General features: G+C 36.8%; 1 protein-coding gene across 1 annotated transcript in view; it reads left to right on the top strand.

Moving 5' to 3' along the window:
- ARHGEF38 (Rho guanine nucleotide exchange factor 38) overlaps positions 1-25,237 on the top strand; it is a 150,507-nt gene that overhangs the window by 98,156 nt on the left and 27,114 nt on the right. Inside the window, exons 4-7 of the mRNA XM_006076385.4 lie at positions 470-617; positions 7,399-7,416; positions 20,959-21,158; positions 24,546-24,679. Coding sequence (XP_006076447.3) covers positions 470-617; positions 7,399-7,416; positions 20,959-21,158; positions 24,546-24,679 — 500 coding nt within the window. The remainder of the gene's footprint in view (positions 1-469; positions 618-7,398; positions 7,417-20,958; positions 21,159-24,545; positions 24,680-25,237) is intronic.

Below are 25,237 nucleotides of genomic sequence, written 5' to 3'. Positions count from 1 at the left end.
AAGCACCAAGTGCCTCATGTGGTTTTACATCTGAATTCCTCTCAGAGTGGGCAGTTACGGTGGGTGGGGACAACCCTCATAGAAGCAGGTGGTGAGGGATGCCCTTTTTCTCTGTTTACACCAGAACTTTCTACACCAGCCAAGTGCATAATCTGAGAAAACCAGCTTTCTTTTGCTGCCCATCTTCATTAAGCTCATTATCCTTTATTTTATAAAAGAAAAGAGGAAAGGGATGAAAAGAGAAGAAAAGGAGGAGGGTGCAAAGAAAAAGAAAAAAAAGGGAGAAAAGAAGGTGACTCAGTGTTGTCTATTGCTCCCCCCCCCCACCCCCGTCATCCCGACATAACATGGGCATAAAATGCAGCCCATCCAACTTTGTAACACTAATCAACATTGTTGCAAAACAAATACATGAAGTGCCAGTTTGGTCTGACTTGATGTCATCTTGCCTTTGTTTTGGATTTATCAGGAAAAGTATTCTTGCAGATTAAAGGGCCACTGGAAGATATTTATAAAATCTACTGCTATCACCACGATGAAGCGCATAGTGTACTGGAGTCCTATGAAAAGGAAGAGGAGCTGAAGCAACATTTGAGCCTCTGTATCCAGTCCTTAAAGTAAGGCCTTTTCAAATGATGGTTTCCATGCACTCTCAGTCGCCTAGCAGGGAACATTTTAACTGGATGTAGATGAAAGGTCTCCCATAAATCTTATGTTTTATGAGGCTTGCTGGGAGCACTACTTTGTGTTCTCTTCATGAAAAGCTGACATGCCAGAAACCCTGATTGACTTTTTTTTTTTCCCTGCAAGGATGACTAAAAATAACACAGGAAAGATACAGGGCTCTGTAGAGATAGAAAAAATGCAATATCAAAAAATGAAATGTAGAAGAAAAGCCCTTCTTAAGGCTGTGGTTACTTGTCTGCTCCCACCTAGGTCAAGAAATAAGTGGAAGCTCGTGTGTCACCACGGTCACGGGAGCACGTCGAATAATAGAGCTAGGGGATGTCCCAGGACCCTCTGAATGCCCCCGGCTGCTCCGAGACTGGGGGGCCCGAGGGCAAAGACAAGTCAGGCCCTTTTAGAGGTAGTTTCAGGAAAATTAGTTATGCCTTCCTCGTCTCTAAATTGTTCATGGGAAGTGCTATGTAATGTACAGTGTTGTTGTTGTTTTTTTTAAATCTGGTAGAAATATTTGTTTGCTATAAAAATCTGAAAAAGGAAGTTCCCTGGTGGCCTGCTGGTTAGGATTCCAGGCTGTGGCCCAGCTTCAGTGTCTGGTAAGAGAACTGAGATGCTGCAAGCCACATATATGCCGCCCCCTCCAAAAAAAAAAATCTGAAAAAAATACATTAAAAAGCATGAATAAGATAAAAAAAAAAAACACCTTACTATTCCATCTATTAATTCTTTACTAACCATGGATTAAAAACCACAGTTTGCACTTTTTCTGATCCTATTTGTATGCATAAATATGAAGATGTATTGGGTTGATTCTTATAAATGGAATTGGTATCTGGCTTTATCTACAGTTTTCAACCAAATGAAGTTTAAAGCCAAAATGTCTGCCCTACTCTACATCCTACCAAATGGTTCTATTGTGGTTTTTCACTTCTAAGGTTTATCCATTGTCAAATGGTCTTGATTAGGCTAAGAATGAACCAAACAGAGTGCTATGGTATTTAAATCAATGCACCCCAACCCGTCTGATTCTCGCCTTTCATGTACTCTCTTATAGGGGCAGAGGGTGGTCCTGATATAGTACAACTGAATTAGAGTGAAATCAGGAAGCTAAATGAAACTGCTCTGGATAATGCCTTTCCAGACTGGAACTGGGGCTGAAAATGGGTTTAAATTGGACCTGACAAATTTCTTAAAATTAACTTTATTGCCCTCTACTGGCCATTAAGTAACTGCAGTTCTTTAACCATTTTTCATGCTGTGGAAAAATAACAATTTTGAGTCACTAAATTGCAAGCATTTACATAGTACTTGTTATAGCAAGCGTTGATCTGGTTCCTGAAAATACAAAAATAAGTCAGTCTTTGACCCTGCCCACAATCAGCTCCATATGATTAGGTAATTCTTAAAGATAATATGCAATGAGTAATTTCAGTTCACCATTTCTCCATTAATTACTGTTTAGTTCAGTGTTAGCAAATCAGTTTAGGTAAGCTTTAAAGTTGAAGTTGTATCCATCTTAATAAATTCATATATTAGAAGCAACATCTAAATTTACAGGTACTTTTTCCAAAGAGGAAATAATAGTTTTATCCTCAGTGTGAAGGACGACCTTTCTTATCTTAAACTAGTGACAAGATCCAATAAATGTGTATCTTGAGTCATTTTCCTTCTTCAGTTTCCAGAAATAAAAGAGAGAGATCTTAAGAGCGAGTGAAAAGTAGCACCTCAAATCCTCACTCCAATCCCAACCCCAGGACTGGAAGTCCATGTGGGGAGAGGATGTAGTTTATTTTGGCACCTGCTTCTGACAACTGACCAGAAGTGAAGCAGTCTGTTCAGAGCGGGGTGCACAATAGCTTTTGAGTCCTAAGAGGAAGAAATGAACTCTGTCAAAATAGTCCATCAGTCAGTACAGGTCAGGATCATATCCCCTAAAAAGTAAGCTAAAGCAGAGGTGATTTGGAAACTTCCTCATTACTGAAAATTACTTTCAGATCCAGCAGCTTATTTGACGTTTTTTTCTAAAAGCCTCACGTTCTTGCCCTGGTGATATCCCAAATCTTGTATATTCTGCCCCGTTCTGATTTTAGGGAATTATTTCAGGTGTTGGAAGGTGCTAAGGTTTACAAAGCACAAAATCCAAAGGAAGTAATATTGGCAGGACTATTTCTCCAGGGAAAGAAAATAAAAATAAAATAGTTTAAGTTAGATCTATTTTCTCCAAAGTTGCCTTGCCATGAAAATAAAGTTAATGATGAATTGTACTAGTCTGCCTGAAAGCTGAGAGCAGGAGAATTATTAACATTAGTATAATACTGACCTCAAACAAGCTAAGCTTTAAATTTTGAGAAACAGGTTTTCAAACAGGTTTATAGGCCAAAGAGAGTCTGGAAAACCCCAAGGGCTTGACTTCCCTTGCCAGGTAATCAGTCAAAGCTATTACTGGGGCTCTGCCTTTTTCTTGTGGCTAAATAACAGAGCCCAAGTACACAGTTGCCAATTTCTAATGGGTTTTAGGTATGGCCTCCATTTTCTACCAGCCTGGAGGGTATTGGAATAAGTATGTTTGAAGCGGTATCCACGAAGAAGGTGGCTTCATGCCTCAGAAGTTAAAGCCACAGAGGTTGCATTTTAACCAAAATTAAAATGTTTATTGAGGGCCTAATTAATATTTATTATAAGTACTAAATAATGTTGAAAATTTTTTTTTCAAATATGTAAGCATAATTCTTGCCTCCTGGGAACATACCTTCTAGTTGGTAGATAAACAAAACTATGTGGAAAGCTTAACAATAATACAAAAGTTAATTTAAATAACATACTAGAAGCTGTCACGGTGAGGTTCAAGACTAATTTCCAAAAGGAGAGTAGAAAGATTTCCTGGTCCGGTAACCGGGAGACTTGCGCTCATAACCTTGGGCTATCCTTTGAAGCCCAGTATCTTTCAAATGAACACATAATATTTGTATCCAGAAAATAATTTTGACTCCCCTTGAAAGGTCAGGGCAGTGTTTCTTGCTGTGTGAGTCCTCCTGCATCAGACCCGAGAGGGATGCGTATTAAAGGAGCAGGTGCCTATGCTCTGCTCCAGACCAGAAAAATTAGGATTGCTGGGCATCCAGGCCATGAACCTGTGCTTTAACAAGCTCCCTTGGGTAATCGTGCATACACACTCAAATTAAGGCCTACTTAAAAAAAAAAGACCTACTTTAGGAGGAGAAAGCATGCCCACGGTACCCATTTCCTGCTTTCCCTGAAGCTGTTTCCATGACTGTAGATACAATCTAAGCAGTAATTTCAGGATTTGGAGACGTTAAGAAAGAAAAGGTTAAAACAATCCAGAAGCACAATCCCACATCTTTGTCTATAGTCTATAAATTGGAAATCTGCAAGTTTTTAATTTATTCAACAATAAGTATTTACGGAGTCATATTAGTGACCTCTAAGATTACATGAAATATTGATTTAATACAGTTTCTAAATTTACGCAAGTTATTTGCTAAGGATCTAGTTCCTTAGCCTCTTTGGAGTTATTTAAGGTTTCTGATCTGTGTGAGGAAAATGAAAAATAGAACAGCTATGAATGCAAGTGTAGCTATAATTAGAATAGGCTGTCTGTAGCCTCCTTTGTCTGTTTTTCTAGTTATAAATACCACCAAGTCTCTGATGCCTTTCAGAGGCCCTAGAGACTTATTTGTAATAGGATAAGAATGAAGGAACTTTTCCAAGTTTTTTGGGAGGTAGCAGGAAGATGCATTTCTAGTTTCATGTCTAGTTATTACAAATTTATCTACATTTTTCTTCTTCCTAACCAAGGTCACCATCCTCAGGAGGAAAACTTCCAAGTTGTAGCCATCTAGACACTTTAATCAGATTACTGCTATAGTTTCTCCATACAGGGAGTAGGAAGGAAGCTAAAAGCTCATGCAACACAGCATCAAAGGAATAGTTTTAAATTTGTTCACCATGTTTTATGTATCTTAATATTATTCTAATAGGGTGTTCCAAATGAAAATTAAAATCACTTTTGGAAACTCATTCATTTCCTGGTTATGTGGTATCATGTTTGAACAAAGACGATAATCCTTAAGAAATAGCCACATACAAACTTTTGTTAATGGTAAGTCAAATTATAATGAGTCCATGAAGGTGTAAGGTGGGGGTGGTGGATATATTAAGTTACTTTACCCGCCCCAAAAGTATAAACGGATCCAACTTAACTTCCTCTTTCCTGAAGTGTCCTTGGCTGGGGTTAACTCCTGGAAATTTTTAGCCTAAAAAGATTTTTTTTTTTCTTAATGATAAACAAGTAAAAAGAAGTTGTTATAATAAAGTGCCACTATTCCACAACTCCAGCTAGATTTCCCTGCTGGAAAATCTCAGGTTCCTTTTCATATAATGTTGTATTTACATTGTAGTAGTGAAAGTCGCTCAGCTGTGTCTGATTCTTTGTGACCCCATGGACTCTACAGTCCATGAAATTCTCCAGGCTAGAATACTGGAGTGGGTAGCCTTTCCCTTCTCCAGTGGATCTTTTCAACCCAGGGATTGAAGCCAGGTTTCCCACACTATGCAGACTGTCAGCTGAGCCACCAGGGAAGCCTGCATTTATATTAAATACAGTATTTAATATATGTTATAATATGTAGGCTTTATTTCATTGAAATAAATGAAATAAAGAAAAAAATTGTCCATGTCTTCTCTAGGAGTTAAAAAGAACAATCTTTTCTTTCAACTTCAAAGTATGTGTTTTGTTTCCAAAATGATCACATTTTCACTTGTTTGTTTTCATAGAAAACTGCATTTTCATTTTTACTCAACTTCTGTCCCAAATTTTCTCATCTATGACTCACAGAGCAAAATAAGAAAGGAAATTCCTTAATAGAAGGAGATAGATATCAGGGAAAGAATGTGAGTTTAAAGGAAAGGAATAGAAAGAAATACTGGGTAAGGGGTAGTGGTGGAGTATTTTCTTTCATTGAGATAGAAGAGTTCTTCAAACAGCAGTTAATTATTGTCTGAAATTGTAGCAACTGCTGATTTTTAAAAGTTTATAATCCTCTGTTGGATTCCCAGCTGGGAGGTTTGGGATTCAGTAAAACCTAGTTATTTCAAGATGTCTAGGAATCCATTCATCCACTATGCCAGGAGAGTGAAGAGTAATTGCCTTACATATATGTACACCATTGTTTTACACATATATAAAGTACTAGGATTAATTTTTTTAATTTATTAAGTCCATTAAAATTTATGAAATTCAGCACAGCTGTTGAATTTTTTCTCAATCATTGAATATGAAAAGACCATCTAGTAGAATGTGATGGTGTCATAATTTTTTTTAATTTATTATTTTTAAAATGTTTATTATTATTATTCTAATTTTATTTATTTATTTGGCTGCATTGGAGTGGGATCTATAGTCACAGCATGTGGGATCTAATTCCCTGAACAGGGATCAAACCTGGACCCCCTGCACTGAGAGCACCAAGTCTCAGCCATTGGACTACCAGGGAAGTCCCCATAAAATGTTTTTGTGCTGGAAACAATCATTGTATTCCAAAAGACTGAAAAGCAGAGGTCAAGGTGATCAGTTTTAAATACAGGTTATTACTTTATTTCTCTATATCCACATGAGGCTTGTATCTCCTTTATTCTTGAAGTTTAACTTGAAAGCTTCCCATTTCCTAATTGTTTAATTAATTTGACAAGTATGTTTTGTGGTCCTACCATATGCCAGTCAGTTTTTCAGGAACTGGGGCTACAACACAGAACAAGACAAACATAAATCCTTGTCCTCGTTGGGATCTGGGAGTGGAGAGATAAACACAATAAACCAAATAAATATATTATTTTAGAAAGTGACAAAGCATTATGGGGATAAATAAACATAAGGAATGAGGATAAAGAGTACGGTGAGAGGCAGGTACAATGTTTAAAACGTCAGGCAGGGAAGGCTTCACTGGGAAGGGGCATTTGAACAAAGACCTGAAGGAGATAAGGAGGGAGTCCTACAGGTAACAGGAGGAAAGGCAGTTAGGCAAGTGCAGGGACCTCAAGGCAGGAGCCTGTCTGCCTTCTTTGCAAAGAGCAGGGAGGCCTGCAATTGCCACAGATGGGGAGTAGCTGAACGGCAGGGAATGAGGGAGAGAAGGGGAGGAGAGGCAGACTGCATTGCCTTGGGAGGACTTTAAGTGTTTGCTTGAGTGAAATGGAAGCCACAAAAGCTAGCGATGCCAATTGAAATTTTCTATGGAAATTATCTCACTGAATAGATGAATTGTCTATAATCTATCAATCTACATAAAACTTTATAGACAGAGATATTATAAATACTTGATCGTAGTTTTCTGCATGCCAGTTACACTTTCCTTTGTAATCTTGTAATCCGTTTCTCCTATTACTATTAATATGTTTAATAGATTCTTATTTCATAATATAAACAAATGTTGACATTTAAATCCATTTTCAAAAGACTAACGTTTACTAACTATAGTTTAAATCAAGAGTTGCTAAGTTTATACAAAGTGTGAAACAAATATGGTAGATGCATACTAAAATAAAATTTTAGGGACATGATTATATGACTAATTCTACAAAAACATTCATGAAAATGACTTGCTATTTTACATAAGATTTTAAAATTTTTATAATGTTTGCTCATTACCTCCGATAACTGGATTTATATTAATTTACTTTTTTTCCCTTCTCTTGTAGGAACATATACATGCAACAGTAAGTACTTTTGTTTAAATAATAGCAAATATAAAAATCAGGGGAAAAGCTGATGAATATTTCTGTGCAAATTAGGATTTTTAGTTTTTATAATGATGTTCATTGCTTTTAATAAGTAAGTCAAGATTTCAAAGACATTTACCCTAAACAGTCTTGATGCATTTATTTCCAGTTTGTCTCAGCTGATTTTACATATTAGATTATTATTATCTTAACCTTATTAAACTTTTATCTTGGGGAATAATTTACTTAAATCACAAATTTGCTGGTAACAGGAACTCTTTGGGAATTGCTCATCACACATTTATTAAAGAATCTTAATGTGTCCAAAAACACTTCTTCCTAAGGAAAACATTAGTCTAAAAAATTTTAGATTAATACCATAATGTTTTTTAAGGTTATATAGATTAATGTATAAAAGATTCCTTATTCATTATAGTAAAATATTGAGTTTCTTCTGACTTGGACTCTGATTTGCAGAGAAAAAAATTATACACACAAAGGTAAATAGTGTGAAGATGAAATAATTGGACGAAAGACAACTCTACACATAGACATCACCAGATGGTCAACACCGAAATCAGATTGATTATATTCTTTGTAGCAGAAGATGGAGAAGATCTATACAGTCAGTAAAAACAAGACCAGGAGCTGACTGTGGCTCAGATCATGAACTCCTTATTGCCAAATTCAGACGTAAATTGTAGAAAGTAGGGAAAACCACTAGACCATTCAGGTATTAACTAAATCAAATCTATTATGATTATACAGTGGAATTGACAAACAGATTCAAGGGATTAGATCTGATAGACAGAGTGCCTGAAGAACTCCAGACAGAGGTTTGTGACATTGTACAGGAGCAGTAGTGATCAAGACCATCCCCAAGGAAAAGAAATGCAAAAAGGCAAAATGGTTGTCTGAGGAGGCCTTACAAATAGCCGAGAAAAGATGAGAAGTGAAAGGCAAAGTAGAAGAGGAAAGATAAGCCCATCTGAATGCAGAGTTCCAGAGAATATCAAGGAGAGATAAGAAAGCCTTCCTCAGTGATCAATGCAAAGAAATACAGGAAAAACAATAGAATGGGAAAGACTAGAGATCTCTTGAAGAAAATTAGAGATACCAAGGGACCATTTCATGCAAAGATGGGCACAATAAAGGGCGGTATGGACTTAACAGAAGCAGAAGATATTAAGAAGAGGTGGCAAGAATACACAGAAGAACTACACACAAAAAGATCTTAATGACTCATATAACCATAATGATGTGATCACTCACCTAGAGCCAGACAGCCTGGAGTGCAAAGTCAAGTGGGCCTTAGAAAACATCACTGTGAACAAAGCTAGTGAAGGTGATGGAGTTCCAGTTGAGCTATTTCAAATCCTAAAAGATGATGTTGTGAAAGTGTTGCACTCAATATGCCAGCAAATTTGGAAAACTCAGCAGTGGCCACAGGACTGGAAAAGGTCAGTTTTCATTCCAATCCCAAAGAAAGGCAATGCCAAAGAATGCTCAAACTACTGCACAATTGCACTCATCTCACATGCTAGCAAAGTAATGTTCAACATTCTCCAAGTGAGGCTTCAACAGTACATGAACCAAAAACTTCCAGATGTTCAAGCTGGATTTAGAAAAGACAGAGGAACCAGAGATCAAATTGCCAACATCCATTGCAAGAGAGTTCCAGAAAAGATCTACTTCTGCTTTATTGACTATTCCAAACCCTTTGATTGTGTGGATCACAACAAACTGTGGGAAATTCTTAAAGAGATGGGAATACCAGACCACCTTACCTGCCTCCTGAGAAATCTGTATGCAAGTCAAAAAGCAACAGCTAGAACTAGACATGGAACAACAGATTGGTTCCAAATAGGGAAAGGAGTATGTCAAGGCTGTATATTGTCACCCTGCCTATTTAACTTACATGCAAAGTACATCATGCAAAATGCCAGGCTGGATGAAGCACAAGCTGGAATCAAGATTGCCAGGAGAAACATCAATAACCTCAGATGACATCACCCTTATGGCCGAAAGTGAAGAGCAACTGAAGAGCCTCTTGATGAAAGTGAAAGAGAGTAAAAAAGCTGGCTTAAAACTCAACATTCAAAAAACGAAGATCATGGCATCCAGTCCCATTACTTCATGGAAAATAAATGGGGAAACAATGGAAACAGTGACAGGCTTTATTTTCTTGGGCTCCAAAATCACTGTGGACGGTGATTGCAGCCATGAAATTAAAAGACACTTTTTTCTTGGAAAAAAAGGGTATCACAAATCTAGACAGTATATTAAAAAGCAGAGACATTACTTTGCCAACAAAGGTCTGACTAGTCAAAGCTATGGTTTTTTTCAGTAGTCATATATAGATGTGAGAGTTGGACCATAAAGACAGCTGAGTGCCAAAGAATTGATGCTTTTGAACTGTGGTGTTGGAGAACACTCTTGAGAGTCCCTTGGACTGGAAGGAGATCCAACCAGTCAATCCTAAAGGAAATCAGTCGTGAATATTCATTGAATGGACTGAGGCCGAAGCTTCAGCTCAAATACTTTGGCCGCCTGATGTGAAGAACTACTCATTGGGAAAGACCCTGATGATGGGAAAGATTGAAGGCAGGAGGAGAAGGGGTCACATAGGATGAAATGGTTGGATGGCATCATTGACTCAAAGGACATGAGTTTGAGCAAACTCTGGGAGTTTGTGATGGACAGGGAGTCCTGGCGTGCTCCTTCCATGGGGTCGCAAAAAGTCAGACGATGATTGAGCGAGTGAACTGAACTGAGGGCAATATAGAAATTATAAAAGCAACACACACATACACCTACTTTGAAAGATGTCCATTTTCATAGAAAAAAAAGCAGCCTAATGCTGAAAGGATGATATTGACTTAAATATGAACTCAGATTTACCAGGACTTAATAAAGCACATCTGCCTTAGCATGCTCAGGAACAATCTAAAGTCCTGAGTTCCTAGTATGTTTGTGTGTTTGCTTTGTGTGTGTGTGTGTGTAGGTGTGTCTGTATGTATTCTAAACTGCTGAAAATTTACATCAACAGAATAGATTGAGAGGAGGAAAGTGAGCAATTCTTTTATTTTAATTTTCTTTCAGCCACAGACTTTATTATTTGAATATTTGCAACTACTATTCTATACACAAATTTCAATTTCTTACAAAATTATATATCCCCTATTGTTAGATCACATCACTCTCCATTTTATGCCACACTTCCATCAAGAAGTATTTCCCCAAATCACCATGTATCTGATTGTGTGTTTTTGTTATTCAGTTGCTAAGTTTTGTCCAACTCTTTGAGATGCTATGGACCATAGCCTGCCAGGCTCCTTTGTCCAAGAGATTTTCCAGGCAAGAATACTGGAGTGGGTTGCCATTTCCTTCTCCGGAGCAATTCTTTTAATACGTTAGCATCCACAGGCTCCTACGTACAGACTACTTAAACAAACAGTACCTTGTATTGAAATGCTGCTTGAAAATTGCACTAGCTTTTGCCGCAGTCCTGCTGTGTGGGACTAGCCGACTGCATGTGCCCTTCTAGCCTGTTCTATAGCTTAAGAACTCGAAAAGAGGAAGAAGAATCACAGTGTGTAACTGGACAAACATCAAAGCCACATTTGCCTTGAGTTATTTTCCTTCCTGATTCTGTCATTCAGGTCAGGCATCACACACGCTACTACATAAAGGGGTAAAAGGCAATGTCAAGTGCTATGTAATTGTTGAGCTCCTCAGTAGCTAAGGCCAAAATGTTGCAGCTAGAGTGGCATTTATGGGATGTGGGTTTTTTAATGACTTTTTTGAAAAAAAGATCTCTTACTTACTGAAACTGAAAATGGTCTTTTTTTTTTTTGCAATCTACATTTTTAAAAATACAGAAAGGCAACGATATTATAACTTCTGAAATGTTTACTTTGAATTATAATCTTATGCAAACATCAAAGACAGTATTAAAGTGACAAGAATCATAGATTCTTCTACCAGTGTCTCCCTCAAAGCATCTGATCCAAGTACCATGTTCTAAAGCGAGAAAAATATCCCTATTATAAATTTACCTCCAGAAATAAACTTCTTTACCTTAATTATTTAGACTCTTCTATATGCTTAGAAGTAGTCTGACCAGCTATTTCTACCTTTGAATTGCAGGATTTTAATCAATCTCAAAAGTTTTATAAGTTATTTTGTTTGTTAAGGTTTTTATTTTTTAAATTATTGAAGAAACACTGCAAAACATAGAAAATCAAAATGAGGACATTAAGAACTGTTGGTTCTTATATTCCAGAGTGAACTACTTTAACATGACATGAGTCCCTCACTTTCCTGCCATTTTTTCCTCTATACAGATACATGTTGACTGAAATAGGACAGCTATATATTTCCTGTATGTCAACTTGCTACCTCTTCATCAATACATCATGGACATCTCTCTATGTCAGTAAATATAAATCCATCTTGCTGTATGACTACATAATATTCTATTTGATGTAGGTACCATAATTTAGTTTACCAAACTCTTACAGATACTTGAATTGTGTCTGTCTTGCAGATGACTTTATGTGTTTTTTCTTATATAAAATTTTGAACAACAGTTTATTTTCTTTTGATGAATTTCTAAAACTAGAATTTCTAGATCAAAGGGTTTTTGATACTTTATTGCCAGATAATTTAAGAGAAGTTGAACTAAGTTTTAGTCCTACTACTATGTATGAGTTGCCCATTTATCTACTACTTGCTAGCACTAGATAAAATATTTGGATCCTTAAAATTTATGGCAATATCATAGGCCAAAAACAGCATTGTGATGTTTTCATTACCATTAAAAATGATCTTGAGCATTTTTATGTGTTTAACCATTTGTATTTCACCACTAATGAGTTATCATTTTAATTGAATATTCACTTTTTTGGAGATGTTTGTCTTTTTCTAAAATATTGATAATGGCTCTTTGCTGCTGCTGCTGCTGCTAAGTCGCTTCAATCGTGTCCGACTCTGTGCGACCCCACAGACGGCAGCCCACCAGGCTTCCCCATCCCTGGGATTCTCCAGGCAAGAACACTGGAGTGGGTTGTTATTTCCTTCTCCAATGCATGAAAGTGAAAAGTGAAAGTGAAGTCACTCAGTCGTATCTGACTCTTAGCGACCCCATGGACTGCAGCCCACCAGGTTCCTCCATCCATGGGATTTTCCAGGCAAGAGTACTGGAGTGGGGTGCCATTGCCTTCTCCAATGGCTCTTTAGTGAGTGTATTATCCATTTTTCTATCTTATGTACTGTAAATAATTTTCCTTCTTATTACTTGACTTTTAACATAGTATATAGTTGCTTCCATTTATGCTTTTATCTGTACAGTTTTACAGAGCTAAATTTTAAAATACATTGATCATGTTTTTCTACTGTAGCTTTTGGATTTTGTATCTCACTTAGAAACTCCAAGTTTGTTTTTAAACCGTAATCCCATGTTTTTACCAAAGGTCTTGTATAGTTTCATTTTTAACATTTAAATTTTTGATCTGGAAATTATTTTGCTGTAATGAATTAATTTTTATTTTTCTATATGGTTAGCTAATTATCACAATACCTGATATTGAATAGTTCCTTTTTTTTTTACTGAGTAGGAATGCCACATTTACCATGCACTTAATTTCCATACATACCTGTATTTATTTCTTGATTTTCTATTTTGTGCTTGATTTTCATATGTCCATACCAAATTGTCTTCATTTTTGTAGTTTTATATTTTGATATCAGGTATAACTAATCTCCGGGCTTCCCTGGTGGTACAGTGGTAAATAATCCACCTGCCAATGCAGGAAATGTGAGTTTGATCCCTGGGTCAAGAAAATCCCCTGGAGAAGGAAATAGCAATCCATTCCAGTTTTCTTGTCTGGAGAACCCCACGGACAGAAGAGCCTGGTGGGCTACAATCTATGGGGCCTCTAAGAGTTGGACATGACTTACCGACTAAACACACACACACACACACACACAACTAATCTCAGCTTAGTATTCTTCCTTTTCAAAATTTTCTTGAATATTCCTGCATGTTTCCTTCTTTAAAAACATTCTCTTTTGTTAAAATTATATCTACTCATGGTTTATAAGGGCTTCCCTGGTGGCTCAGATGGTAAAGAATCTGCCTACAATCCAGGAGACCCGGTCCGATCCCTGGGTCAGGAAGGTCCCCTGGAGAAGGGAATGGCAACCCACTCCAGTATTCTTGCCTAAATTCCATTGACAGAGAAGCCTGGTGGGCTACGTCCATGAGGTCGCAGAGTCAGACATGACTGAGTGACTAACACACACATGGTTTGAAAAGCCCAATAGTTCTAAAAGTTTTAAGAAAAATAGCAGTCTACGGTACAGCACAAGGAACTATATTTAATCCCCTTGGATAAACCATAATGGGAAAAAATATAAAAAGAATGTATATACGTATATAACTGAGTCACTTTGCTGTACAGCAGGAATTAACACAATGGTATAAATTAACTATACTTCAATCAAAAAGTTAGTTAATTTAAAAAAGAAAAGAAAACGAGTAATCCCTTCCACCTTCCCCTAAATGCTCCTCACCAGAACACAAGTATATTCACACGTTTTAGTTGACAATTTTGGTATTTATCTTCATGACTCTAAAAACACATTTGACTCTTCCTTCTTATGTATTCACTTCTGTCTATGGAAGACAAGAATTTATCTTTCTTCCCTAGCTGATCTCCACTGCACACACACACACACACACACATCCTTCTCACCTCTCCATTCTCCCTATGGAGTTACATTATAATTTGGATCAGAGCAATAATTAGTGTTTGAATTGTTATACCTGAGTAAATTTCTTTTCAGAGATAAACCTTGGAATAAACAAATACTTATTTTTCTGGGAATTAACTATTATCTTTTTCCCCTTTAATTTTCTTTGAGGTAATCATTAATGCCAAACTCACAGCTAATCATCTTGAAGTCAGCCTGATGAAATTTGTAGGCTATCCGTTTCATCTCTCCATAAAAGCCTTTCCCAGAGACTTCTGACCTATTGAGTTTGGACAAATTACACTGGACATCACTAACTCCCCTTGCCTGGAAAACTCCAAGGACAGAGGAACCTGGTGGGCTACAGTCCATGAGGTTGCAAAGAGTCAGACACAACTGAGCAACTGAGCGCATACATACAAACTGCCATACCTAGTTTCTTTTTGCCTCTTGCCTGTTTTTAGTAGAGGACATCCTTCAGTAATTTCTGCTATTCATCAAAGAATACATGGGAAGGAAATTTTAAGAACCTTTACATCCAAAAGGTCATTATTTTACCCTCACACTTGACTTATATAGTGTGGTTTGGAATAGAATTCTAAATTGAAAATCATTCATCTTCAGAATATATAAGTAATTCTTCATCATTTCTAACTTTCAGTGTTGCTGCAAGAAATTCAACAGTTTTTCTGATTCCTAATTGTTTGCAACTGCTTAGTTTACACATTTCTCTGAAGGACTGTAGGCTTTTCTCTTTGTCCCTGATAATTTGAAGTTTTAATAATTCCGAGGTGTGAGTCAATTTCATTCACTGTGCTGTGACCTCAGCAAGTTCTTTCAACGTGCTAACTCATTTTCACTGAATTATCTTACAGATGAGTTCCTTCCCATATGTGCCCTGTTCTCTCTCTCTGGGACTTATTATTTTGATATTGGACCTTTTAGGCTGATCCTCTAATTTTCTTATATTTTCTTCCATTTTTGTATTTTTGCTCTTCCCTCTAGAAAGTTCTTAAACATGTTCTCCAACACTTACGAGTTTTTATTTCTGCTATTATCCTTTTAGTTTCCAAGAGCTCTTCCTTAATCCTCCAAATGATCTCCCTTATTTGTATAGCACCTTAAGAATTACACTGTTTCTTAAAGAGGTTTTCAACTGGCTCTTTTTATTATAAAACCCACACCCTTCTCCCTTTACTTCCATATATTTTCAAGGACTCTAGTTAATGAAACTTTGGAGGAGTGATGAAATAACTACTTCATATTACTGGTTCTTTCTGGTCTGCTATGTCAATTACCGTTTGCTCATCTCCTTTAAATCTTCTAAGATTTGCTAGTAGTTCTGTATTTATTTTCAAAGCTATTTTAAAATTATGACAAGTGCTATTTGTTTATTATTTGTGCAGCAATATATAGTTTCCTCTCAAGTTGACTTATGATGTTTTTAAAGAAGAGTAAATGGAAAAAAATTCAATAGCAGTATGGATGGTTTGTAGCTTCTGTTGATTAAATATTAAATTTAGGATTCTTGTGGCCATAAAATAGAGGAAATTCAAAGTAGTATGATCAATAGTTACATGATTAGTTTTCCTTTCATTTTCTCCTTCAAATTAAGAAATATAGATATATCTCAGTGTTGAATCTGATTTTTTGTTTTCATCATAGTTTTTACATTGCTAAATGTCACTTTAATTTTCATTGTGCAACTGTTTTCTTATACTTGATGCAAAATCTTTATAGCAAAACTGGATGCTTCTAAAACAAAGCCAGCTGTGTTTACTTGACTTTGTAATTTTTTGATAATAATTTGTAATGAGATTAGTGTAGCTACTTTTGGTACTAAGTATTTGCCAAAGTGTTCATGATAATATAGAAGAATATGAAACATAATTACAATTTAATAACTACCTTAGTTTTCAGCAGAACATAAATGGGGAATTGTGATGCATTTGATTACTTTCTAGGGGGTAGGCATGGGATAAATGGCTGCTTGTCTGTGAAAGTTATATCACATATAAGACTCATCTGCCTTGCACAGCTGTCAGACTCAGTCTTACTGGGAGGAATTAGACTGGGTAAGAATTGTGGCACTGAATGCCGGAGCGTCATTAGCTAGTAATACATTCTATCTTTTCTACCACACTGCTTGTCTGTGTAATGCAGGTATCAGAGCATCATCGCTCATCACTTGGGCAACTGTCCAAAGTGCTCACCTTAAGACAAAGGCGTCTGGGAGATTTCTCACTTTTGAGAAAAATTTTTTTTAGTATTCACATTTGTGATGCTTTTAAGAGAAACAGTTATTATTTATAATTGTTATTGCTTTCATTTGAAGCCTGAAAGGGAGAGAATAGAACTTTTATGCCAAAGAGTGATGCAAAAAGTAATGATCAGATTTGGACAGAACTAAAGGGCCTAGGTTGGGTTTTTGATGGATCCTGATAAGGGAAGAAGGAGAGCAGCTCAAAGATACAGGTACATTCTTTAATATATCTGGGGATTTATTTTTTGTAATTAAAAGTTTTAAAATACGTGTATAACAATAGACCGCACTGATAAACTATCCTAATAAAATTGACTTTATTTGATCGAATTGTTTGATTACATCTACCTTTTGATAGTACTTCCAGTGATTTTAGACGATTAAATAAACTAATACTGTGCCGTGCTGTGTTGCTCAGTTGTGTCTCTTTGTGACCCCATAGCCCAGGCAAGGATACTGGAGTGGGTTGCCATGCCCTCCTCCAGAGGATCGTCCCAACCCAGAGATCAAACCCAGGTCTCCCACATTGCAGGTGGATTCTTTACCATCTGAGCCACCAGGGAAGCTCAAACTAATATTGGTGAGAGTAAAAAGAAAAACTCAGAAGAAATCTGATCATAGTCATAAGAATAATATGATTTTTTTCTAGTCAAGTTAGTACCTTCCATATTCCTGACTTGTTCTTATTTAAGGAAATTATTTCTACTTAAGTGTCTAAACTGTTGTATTATTGAAGAACTTACAGTTAAGATATATAAGGTTGCTATATTTCAGATTCAAAAGTTCTGCTATTGATATACCAGTTAGAAAATATGTTTTTAGTTATTATTTTTTAGTATTCATAAAAGATTACATATTTTCCCATCCATTTTACCCAGTGCTCTTGGAAACCAATAACATCTCTTTCTCCTTCTCCTTCTTTCCCTCATTTCCTCTTTCCACCATGTCTCCTTACCTCCCTTCCTTAGTAGATTTGGTGCATATGAGTAGAAAGTGCAAGATAAATCATACTAAAGCAACAGTTTCTCAATAAAGCGGGCAAGAATGTATTGATACAACAGAGAAAAGACAGTGTCTCTTCAGCAAGTGGTGCTGGAAAAGTTGGATAGCCATATGTAAATCAATGAAGTTAAAACACATCCTCAGACCATATGGGCTTCCCTGGTGGCTCAGTGGGTAAAGCATCTGCCTGCAATGTGGGAGACCTGGGTTTGATCCCTAGGTTGGGAAGATCCCCTGGAGAAGGAAATGGCAACCTACTCCAGTACTCTTGCTTGGAAAATTCCATGGATGGAGGAGCCTGGTAGGCTACTGTCCATGGGGTCGCAAAGAGTCAGATACGACTGAGCAACTTCACTTCTCATACAATACACAAAAATAAACTCAAAATGGTTTAAAGACTTAAGTATAAGACAAGACACCATAAAACTCCCAGAAGAGAACATAGGCAAAACATTCTCTGGTGTACAGAGTCCCAATGTTTTCTTAGGTCAATCTCCCAAGGCAGTAGAAATAAAAGTAAAAATAAACAAATGGGATCTTATCAAACTTATAATCTTTGAAAACCATAACCAGCAAAAGAAACCATAAACAAAATGAAAAGACAACCTATGCAATGGAAGAAAATATTCACAAATGATGGGACTGACAAGGGCTTAATTTCAAGGTATACTAATAGCTCACACAACTCAACAATAACAACAAAAAAACACAAACAAACCAATTTTTAAATATGGACAGAAGATTTAAATAGACATTTCTCTAAAGAAGACATATAGATGGCCAATAGACACATGAAAAGATGCTCAACGTTACTAACTACTAGAGAAATACATATAAAAATTAATGAAGTACTCTCTCACACCAGTCAGTATGGCCATCATTAAAAAGTCTTCAAATAATAAATGGTATAGAGAGTGTGGAGAAAAGGAAATCCTCTTACACTGTTGGTGGGAATGTAAATTGGTGCAGCCACTGTGGAAACAGTATGGAGATTCCTCAAAAAACTAAAGATAGAGTTGCCATTGGATCTAGCAATCCCATTCCTGGGCAAATATCCAGAGAAAACTATAATTTGAAAAGATACATTCTCTCCAAAGATACATTCCCTCCCATGTTTATAACAGCACTGTTTACAATAGGCAAGACATGGAAACAACCTAAATGTCCATCAACATATGAATGAAGAAGACACTATATATACACACTGAGTAACAGAATATCAGTCAGCCATAAAAATGAAATAATGCCATTTGCAGCTACATGGATGAATCTAGAGATTATCATGCTAAGTGGAGTAAGTGAGAAAGACAAAGACAAATACCACATGATATCCTTATATGTGTCTAAAACATGACCCAAATGAACTCAACTATGAAACAGAAACAGACTCACAGAGAACAGACTTGTTGTCCACGGGGAGGAGAGTATAGGGAAGGGAAAGACTGAGAGTTTGGGGTTAGCAGAGGCAACCTATTATACACAGGATGGATAAACAACAAGGTCCTACTGTGTAACACCAGAACTCTATTCAATGTCCTCTGATAAACTACAATGGAAAAGAATATGAAAAAGAATATACATGTATAACTGAGTCACTTTGTTGTACAGTAAAAATTAACACAACACTGTCAGTCAACTATACTTCAAGAAATTTTAAGCTAATAAAAAGCAATTCTTTACTCCCTTGCAAAACTTTAACATTTATTTTGGTTTTCCTTTAAAAAAATGTTGTCTTTTGGGTTGATTCAGTGTTTGTCTCTATGGATACCAATTATTTTCTCAACATGTAAATAAAACTCAGTCATTTATTCAGGACTACTGTGCAAGTTTTTTGGGGAAAAAAGTTCAATGTAAAATAACAGCACATTACAGAAAATGTAAGTAATCTATCATTTCAAGCTACAAATATTCATTGAGAGAATATTATATGTCATGTTGGACATATAATGGTGACAGACAAATTGAATATAAACTGGTCAATAGAGAAAAAAAGACGATTTCAGATAGTGCTAAGTGCTATAGTGAAAATAAAATGAGCACATGTGACAGAGTGATTGGTGTGTGTGTGTGTGCACCATATTTGTACTTACATGTGATAAATTTCCTTAGTTTCTGATTTATCAAATGAAGAGTTCAAATAGATGATCTCTGGGGTATCTTCATTTCCTTTCTAGTGATGTAACTTTTCTAATTTTGTTCCAAGTTTTTAGATCCATTTCACCATTTCAATTACGTAGTCTGTTGTCCACCCAGAAAGTACTTGAAAAATAATTGAAGAATGAAACATTCACCCATCAGAATTTGAAAGCCATGTCTGTCTGTATTCTCTGTCTTCTAAATAAAAATCTAAAGGAAAACCAATGAGTATATCTTTCCATCAGAAGGGGCTCAAAACACAATTTTCATCCATGTTCCTCTTACAGTGTCTCTTTTTTTGCCTCTTCACATAAAGAGACTTTTAGAAACCACTGATTTCTGGCTGAAAAAAAATGAATCCAGTGGGTTGGCAATGAATGTCCAGTGGACAATGGCATGATCAAGTTTGCAGCTTTTTATTTTCCTGTCAACTTCTCGGCTAGTGGGAATGGCTCTAGGCTCATCTCAGAAGCTCTGAAGGGGAGAGCCAGGGGTGACGGCTCACTTTTGTGTAGCCATTTGAAGACCTGTGGGCTAAGAGGAAGTCCACATGGAAAGGCATTGGGTACTGGTAATGATCAGTGATAGTGATGGCATTAATAATATCTAGAGAAGTATTGCATTTATTTGGAGAAGGAAATGGCAACCCACTCCAGTATTCTTGCCTGGAGAATCCTAGGGATGGAGGAGCCTGGTGGGCTGCCATCAATAGGGTCACATGCATGTATTGGAGGAGGAAATGGCAACCCACTCCAGTATTCTTGCCTGGAGAATCCCAGGGATTGGGGAGCCTGGTGGGCTGCCGTCTATGGGGTCACACAGAGTCGGACACGACTGAAGCAACTTAGCGGCAGCAGCATTGCATTTATTATAAATCTTTTTTGGGGACTGTGGTGGAACCTCTGAAACACTGTATGTTCAACTTCTCAATTTGGTAGAAGAAAGAAAACAAACTTTGTGTTTAGATTTTTAAATGATGACTTTAGTCTCCTCACTTAATAATATCAAAAATACCATCAAGAAAATGCATTTTTCTTTGTTGTCATGGAAAAGTTCAGTCTAAAATTGTTTCCCACTATTATTATAAAGCCTGTATTTTAAAAACCTGTAAGTGGAACATAGTTGGAAATCATACTTTCAGTCCTTTTAGGTAGGCAAATATACTTGTTTTCTTTTAAATTTTGTTTAGAAGTAGACTCAGCCTTGCTTCTTTCTGTCACCTATTGCCCTTGCTTCATTTAGAAATTGAACATAGCCAAATCAGAGAAGAAAAGGGTGAAAATCATCTTCAGGATTAATCATTAAAAAAAAAAATCACAAAAATAAAAAGGAGTTAAGAAGACAAATGTTTGTGAAACTAACATGATGTATCTTTATTGCAGAGGCAAACCAAACTTACTGGACATGGGCTCTTTGATGATCAAGCCAATTCAGCGAGTGATGAAGTACCCTCTATTACTGTGTGAACTCAGGAATTCCACCCCTTCCTCTCACCCAGACTTCCGAGCACTGGAAGATGCCTATGCTGCCGTGAAACACATTAATGTAAACATTAATGAACTCAAAAGGCGAAAAGATTTAGGTAAGAGGAGATATGATGAAGTGGGAGTTTGGGGTTGGAATCTCCTATTTATGTTTTGGAGGATCAGAATGTGTCAGGAGTTACAGCAGGTGCCATGATAATGATCATTTGATGTCTAGAGATACAGGCCAGGGAGGAGAGGATGGTTCTGCCTTTCTAGCTAGGTTCAGAAGAAGATCACGAGACACAAACTTTGATAACTTTTCATCGAACAGCCCTACACTCAACCTCTTTTGACCACCACATGCCTGGTGACATATTACGGGCTGAAGAAACCTGCAGCATATGATCCTCCTGTTCTTGGTGTTATATATATATATGGCAGGAGGAATGGCCAGGTAGTTGGGAGCAGTGAATAGCTAGAGCTGAAAAGCAGTGGTGAGAAAGGTGGATACAGGGAGGATGACCTGGCTAAACTAACAGGCTTATTTGGTTCTGGAATACAAAGAATGGGTATTTTGGGCAATAATTGCTCCATGAAGGAAGCAGGTATATTTTTTTCTCAGATTAACAAATTATTGTTAACTATTCATTAACTAAGAGGTCAAGTGTTAGTCACTCAGTTGTATCCAACTTTTTGCAACGACATGAGCTATAGCCCGCCAAGCTCCTCTGTCCATGGGATTTCCCAGGCAAAAATACTGGCGCAGGTTGCCATTTCCTACTCCGTGGGATCTCCCCAACCCAAGGATCGAACATGGGTCTCCCACATTGCAGGCAGATTCTTGACTATCTGAGCCACCAGGGAAGCCCAGCTAAGAGGTAAGATTCACCTCTCAAGGAGAATGTAGATTTTAAAACAGGAAGCACAATTAGATGGTTTCTATTCTTCTCAGAGTTAGCGGTGCACTGGAGTAGACCCTGGGTCCTCTCTCAGTGTGATTTGTGTCCATAAATTCTTAATTGGCTTTGTAGTTCTAACTTTAAATCTCAGTTCAACATTTAGAGCAATGGTAGAACTGTGGAGCTAATTGATCCAACCACTGTGTTTATTTTTATTGCCTTTATTTTCTAATTTTTATTTTAAAAATTGTATGTAATTGTATTAATAAATTGTAACTATAAAGAAGAGCATAGAGTGAAAAGGGAAAGTTGCAGAACAAAAGATGCCATAAAAAAATATCCCATAGACAAAGGATTACTATCTAGACTATATAATTATTTTTACTAAATAAATAATAAAAATATTCTAATACAAAAAATGTTAATAATAAAAATGAGCAACTCACAGAAAAAAACCAATACATTTTAAAATTCTAAGATCCACTAGTAATCAGGGAAATGCAAATTAAAAACATAATGACAAGTGTTTCACGCCCATAAGGTTGGCAATGAGATTTTTAGTGAATAATGTTAAGTGCTGAATATTAGTTTGCAGGTAAGAATGTAAATCCTAAAGGAAATCAGTCCTGAATATTCATTGGAAGGACTGATACTGAAGCTGAAACTCCAATACTTTGGCCACCTGATGCAAAAAGCTGACTCCTTTGAAAAGACCCTGATGCTGGGAAAGATTGAAGGAAGGAGGAGATGGGGAAGACAGAAGATGAGATGGTTGGATGGCATCACGGACTCAATGGACGCGTGTTTGAGTAAGCTCCAGGAGTTGGTGATGGACAGAGAAGGCTGGTGTGCTGCAGTCCATGGGGTTGCAAAGAGTCAGACATGACTGAGTGACTGAACTGAATTGAACAGAAGGATGTAAATTGGATTCACCACTTTGGAGAACAACTTGACGATACTTATTAAGTTGAAAATGCACACACCCAAGACACAAAAAATCAGTTTCTAGAAATTTGAGAAACCGGCTCACATGCTCATGGAGAGGTACACAAGTAACTAGCATTGTTCATAATAGAAAAAGGAAAAAAAAGAAAGAAACAAGCACACAAAGAAAATGGAGAGTGGCTTCCATATTAATTCAGATAGATAAACTGTGTATTATAAACTACGATACCATAAAAGCATAAAATTAAAGTACATGTATCAGTTGGATAAGTCTTGAAAACACAATGTTGAGTTTTTTAAAAAAGTAAACTAGCAAGTGACAGAAGAATGAATGCAATATGGTACCATTTTTAGAAAGACTGAAAATATTCAAAATGATACTATATGGTATATGACTACATACCTACAAAGTAAAGGCATGAAAATAGATACAGATATAATAAAGCTCATAATTGGGTATCACCATTTCCTTTAGGGATCAAAGATGGGGATCAGAGAAGCTTCAACTATTATGTGATTTTTTTAAAATAAAAAGATTGGAAATAAGGCAAAATGTGAGGGTTTGATTAAGCTGGGATATGGACAATCGCTGTTGTATTAAATTAACTTTGCTGTTTGCTTAATCGTCAAAAAGTTTTAATGAGGAAAATTTTTCTACTCCCATGGTTCCAGTTTGCATAGCTAACATTTTAGTAAGTTTTCTTCAGAATTTCTATATCTTTTTTTTTCTATTTTCTTTCATCTCTCTCTCTCCTCCTTCTTCCCTTGCTTCTGCAACATGTATGACACGACTGTTTTCTGGGTCTTTCAAAAAACTTAATTGTATATCATGAACATTTTTCAAGTTAATGTGGTCTTCTTTTAAATGGCTCCATAGTAGTCCATTTAAAAATGTGTCATAATTTATTAAACTATACCTCTATGGATACACTTTTAGATTGTTTCCAACATTCTGCTGTTAGAAAAAATGCTCTAGCAAATAAAACTTTGTAGGCTTGATTATGGGAAGTATATTTCTCTACATGGACTTCCTGGTCATAGACTATACTATTTTTATATTTAAGGTTCTGCCAAATTATTCTCTACAAAAACTATATTGATTTACTCTTCATCAATGGTGTATTAGTATGCCACTCTCACCACATCCTTACCAAAGCTGAAGGTTGGGGATAGTTAACATTTTGAACAATATGAGAGGGAAAATAATTTTAAAGATAAAAAAGTATAGCTCAGAGGGATGGCTCAACTTACCTTAAATCTCTCAGCTAGTGGAGACAATTTTAGGATGGATATGAGGTCTTATGTTGGCTGCAGTTGTCTTTCCATTAGTTAGGCCTTGATGCTTCATTCTGGAGATCCCAAATAACATGTGTATTATCTAAGAAGAGAGAAAAGAGCTTATTTTTTCCTCCAGTATCAGGAATTTCCCTAATGTGGGAGGTAAATGCAGTTGGGCTTTGAGGAGCTCAAGTCCTAGGATGGTTTCTGGAGATTAGTGGGGTGGGCAGCTGGAGCTGTGACAGGGCAGAGAGACTGGAGCATGGGCCAAAAATCAGATTTGTATCTCAAATATAAATATTATTCTTAAATACTTTGGATGAAACACACACTTTCTGTACCACATGTGTTCAGATATGTTATTGCCTTCTTCCATTTCAGTTCTGAAATACAAGAAGAATGATGAGGAAGAATCACTTAAAGATAAATTGTCTAAACTAAATATTCATTCAATTAGCAAGAAATCAAAAAGAGTGACAAATCATCTAAAGATTCTGACCAGAGGAGAATCACAGGTAATTTTTCTTCTTGGGCCACATACATTTTCCTGGGGAACATGACCGCTGATACTTTTGTGAGATTTTGTTTTATTGTTATCAGAGCTGTTTCTGGAACACATTGACAATCAAGGAAACTGCCCAGCGCTGTTCCTTTCTTTCTCTCTCTCCACCCCCCACCCCCACCTCCCTTCCTCTTGTGGGATAATGCATTGGGTGGTGGTGGTGTAGGGGGTAGTTTTGACTCTATTTTAAATGTGGTGCTTCCATTCATGGAGAGGACAAAGGAGAGATAAGGACAGGACAGGGATCAACAAAGGATGCCCCAGAAGTCCTGACACCATCAATTAGCACATGAAAGAAAGTCATGTCCAACTCTTTGCAACCCCATGGACTGTAGCCTGTTAGGCTCCTTTATCCATGGGATTTTTACAGACAAGAATACTAGAGTGGATTGCCATTTCCTTCTCCAGGGGATCTTCCCAACCCAGGGATCGAACCCAGGTCTCCCGCATTGCAGACAGACCCTTTATCATCTGAGCCACCGGGGAATCCCAATGAGCACATAATCTCACC

This window comes from Bubalus bubalis, chromosome 7 (assembly GCF_019923935.1).
Source record: "Bubalus bubalis isolate 160015118507 breed Murrah chromosome 7, NDDB_SH_1, whole genome shotgun sequence".
In the NCBI taxonomy this organism is placed as follows: Eukaryota; Metazoa; Chordata; class Mammalia; order Artiodactyla; family Bovidae; genus Bubalus; species Bubalus bubalis.
This window is presented reverse-complemented; position numbering and strand designations above follow the sequence as displayed.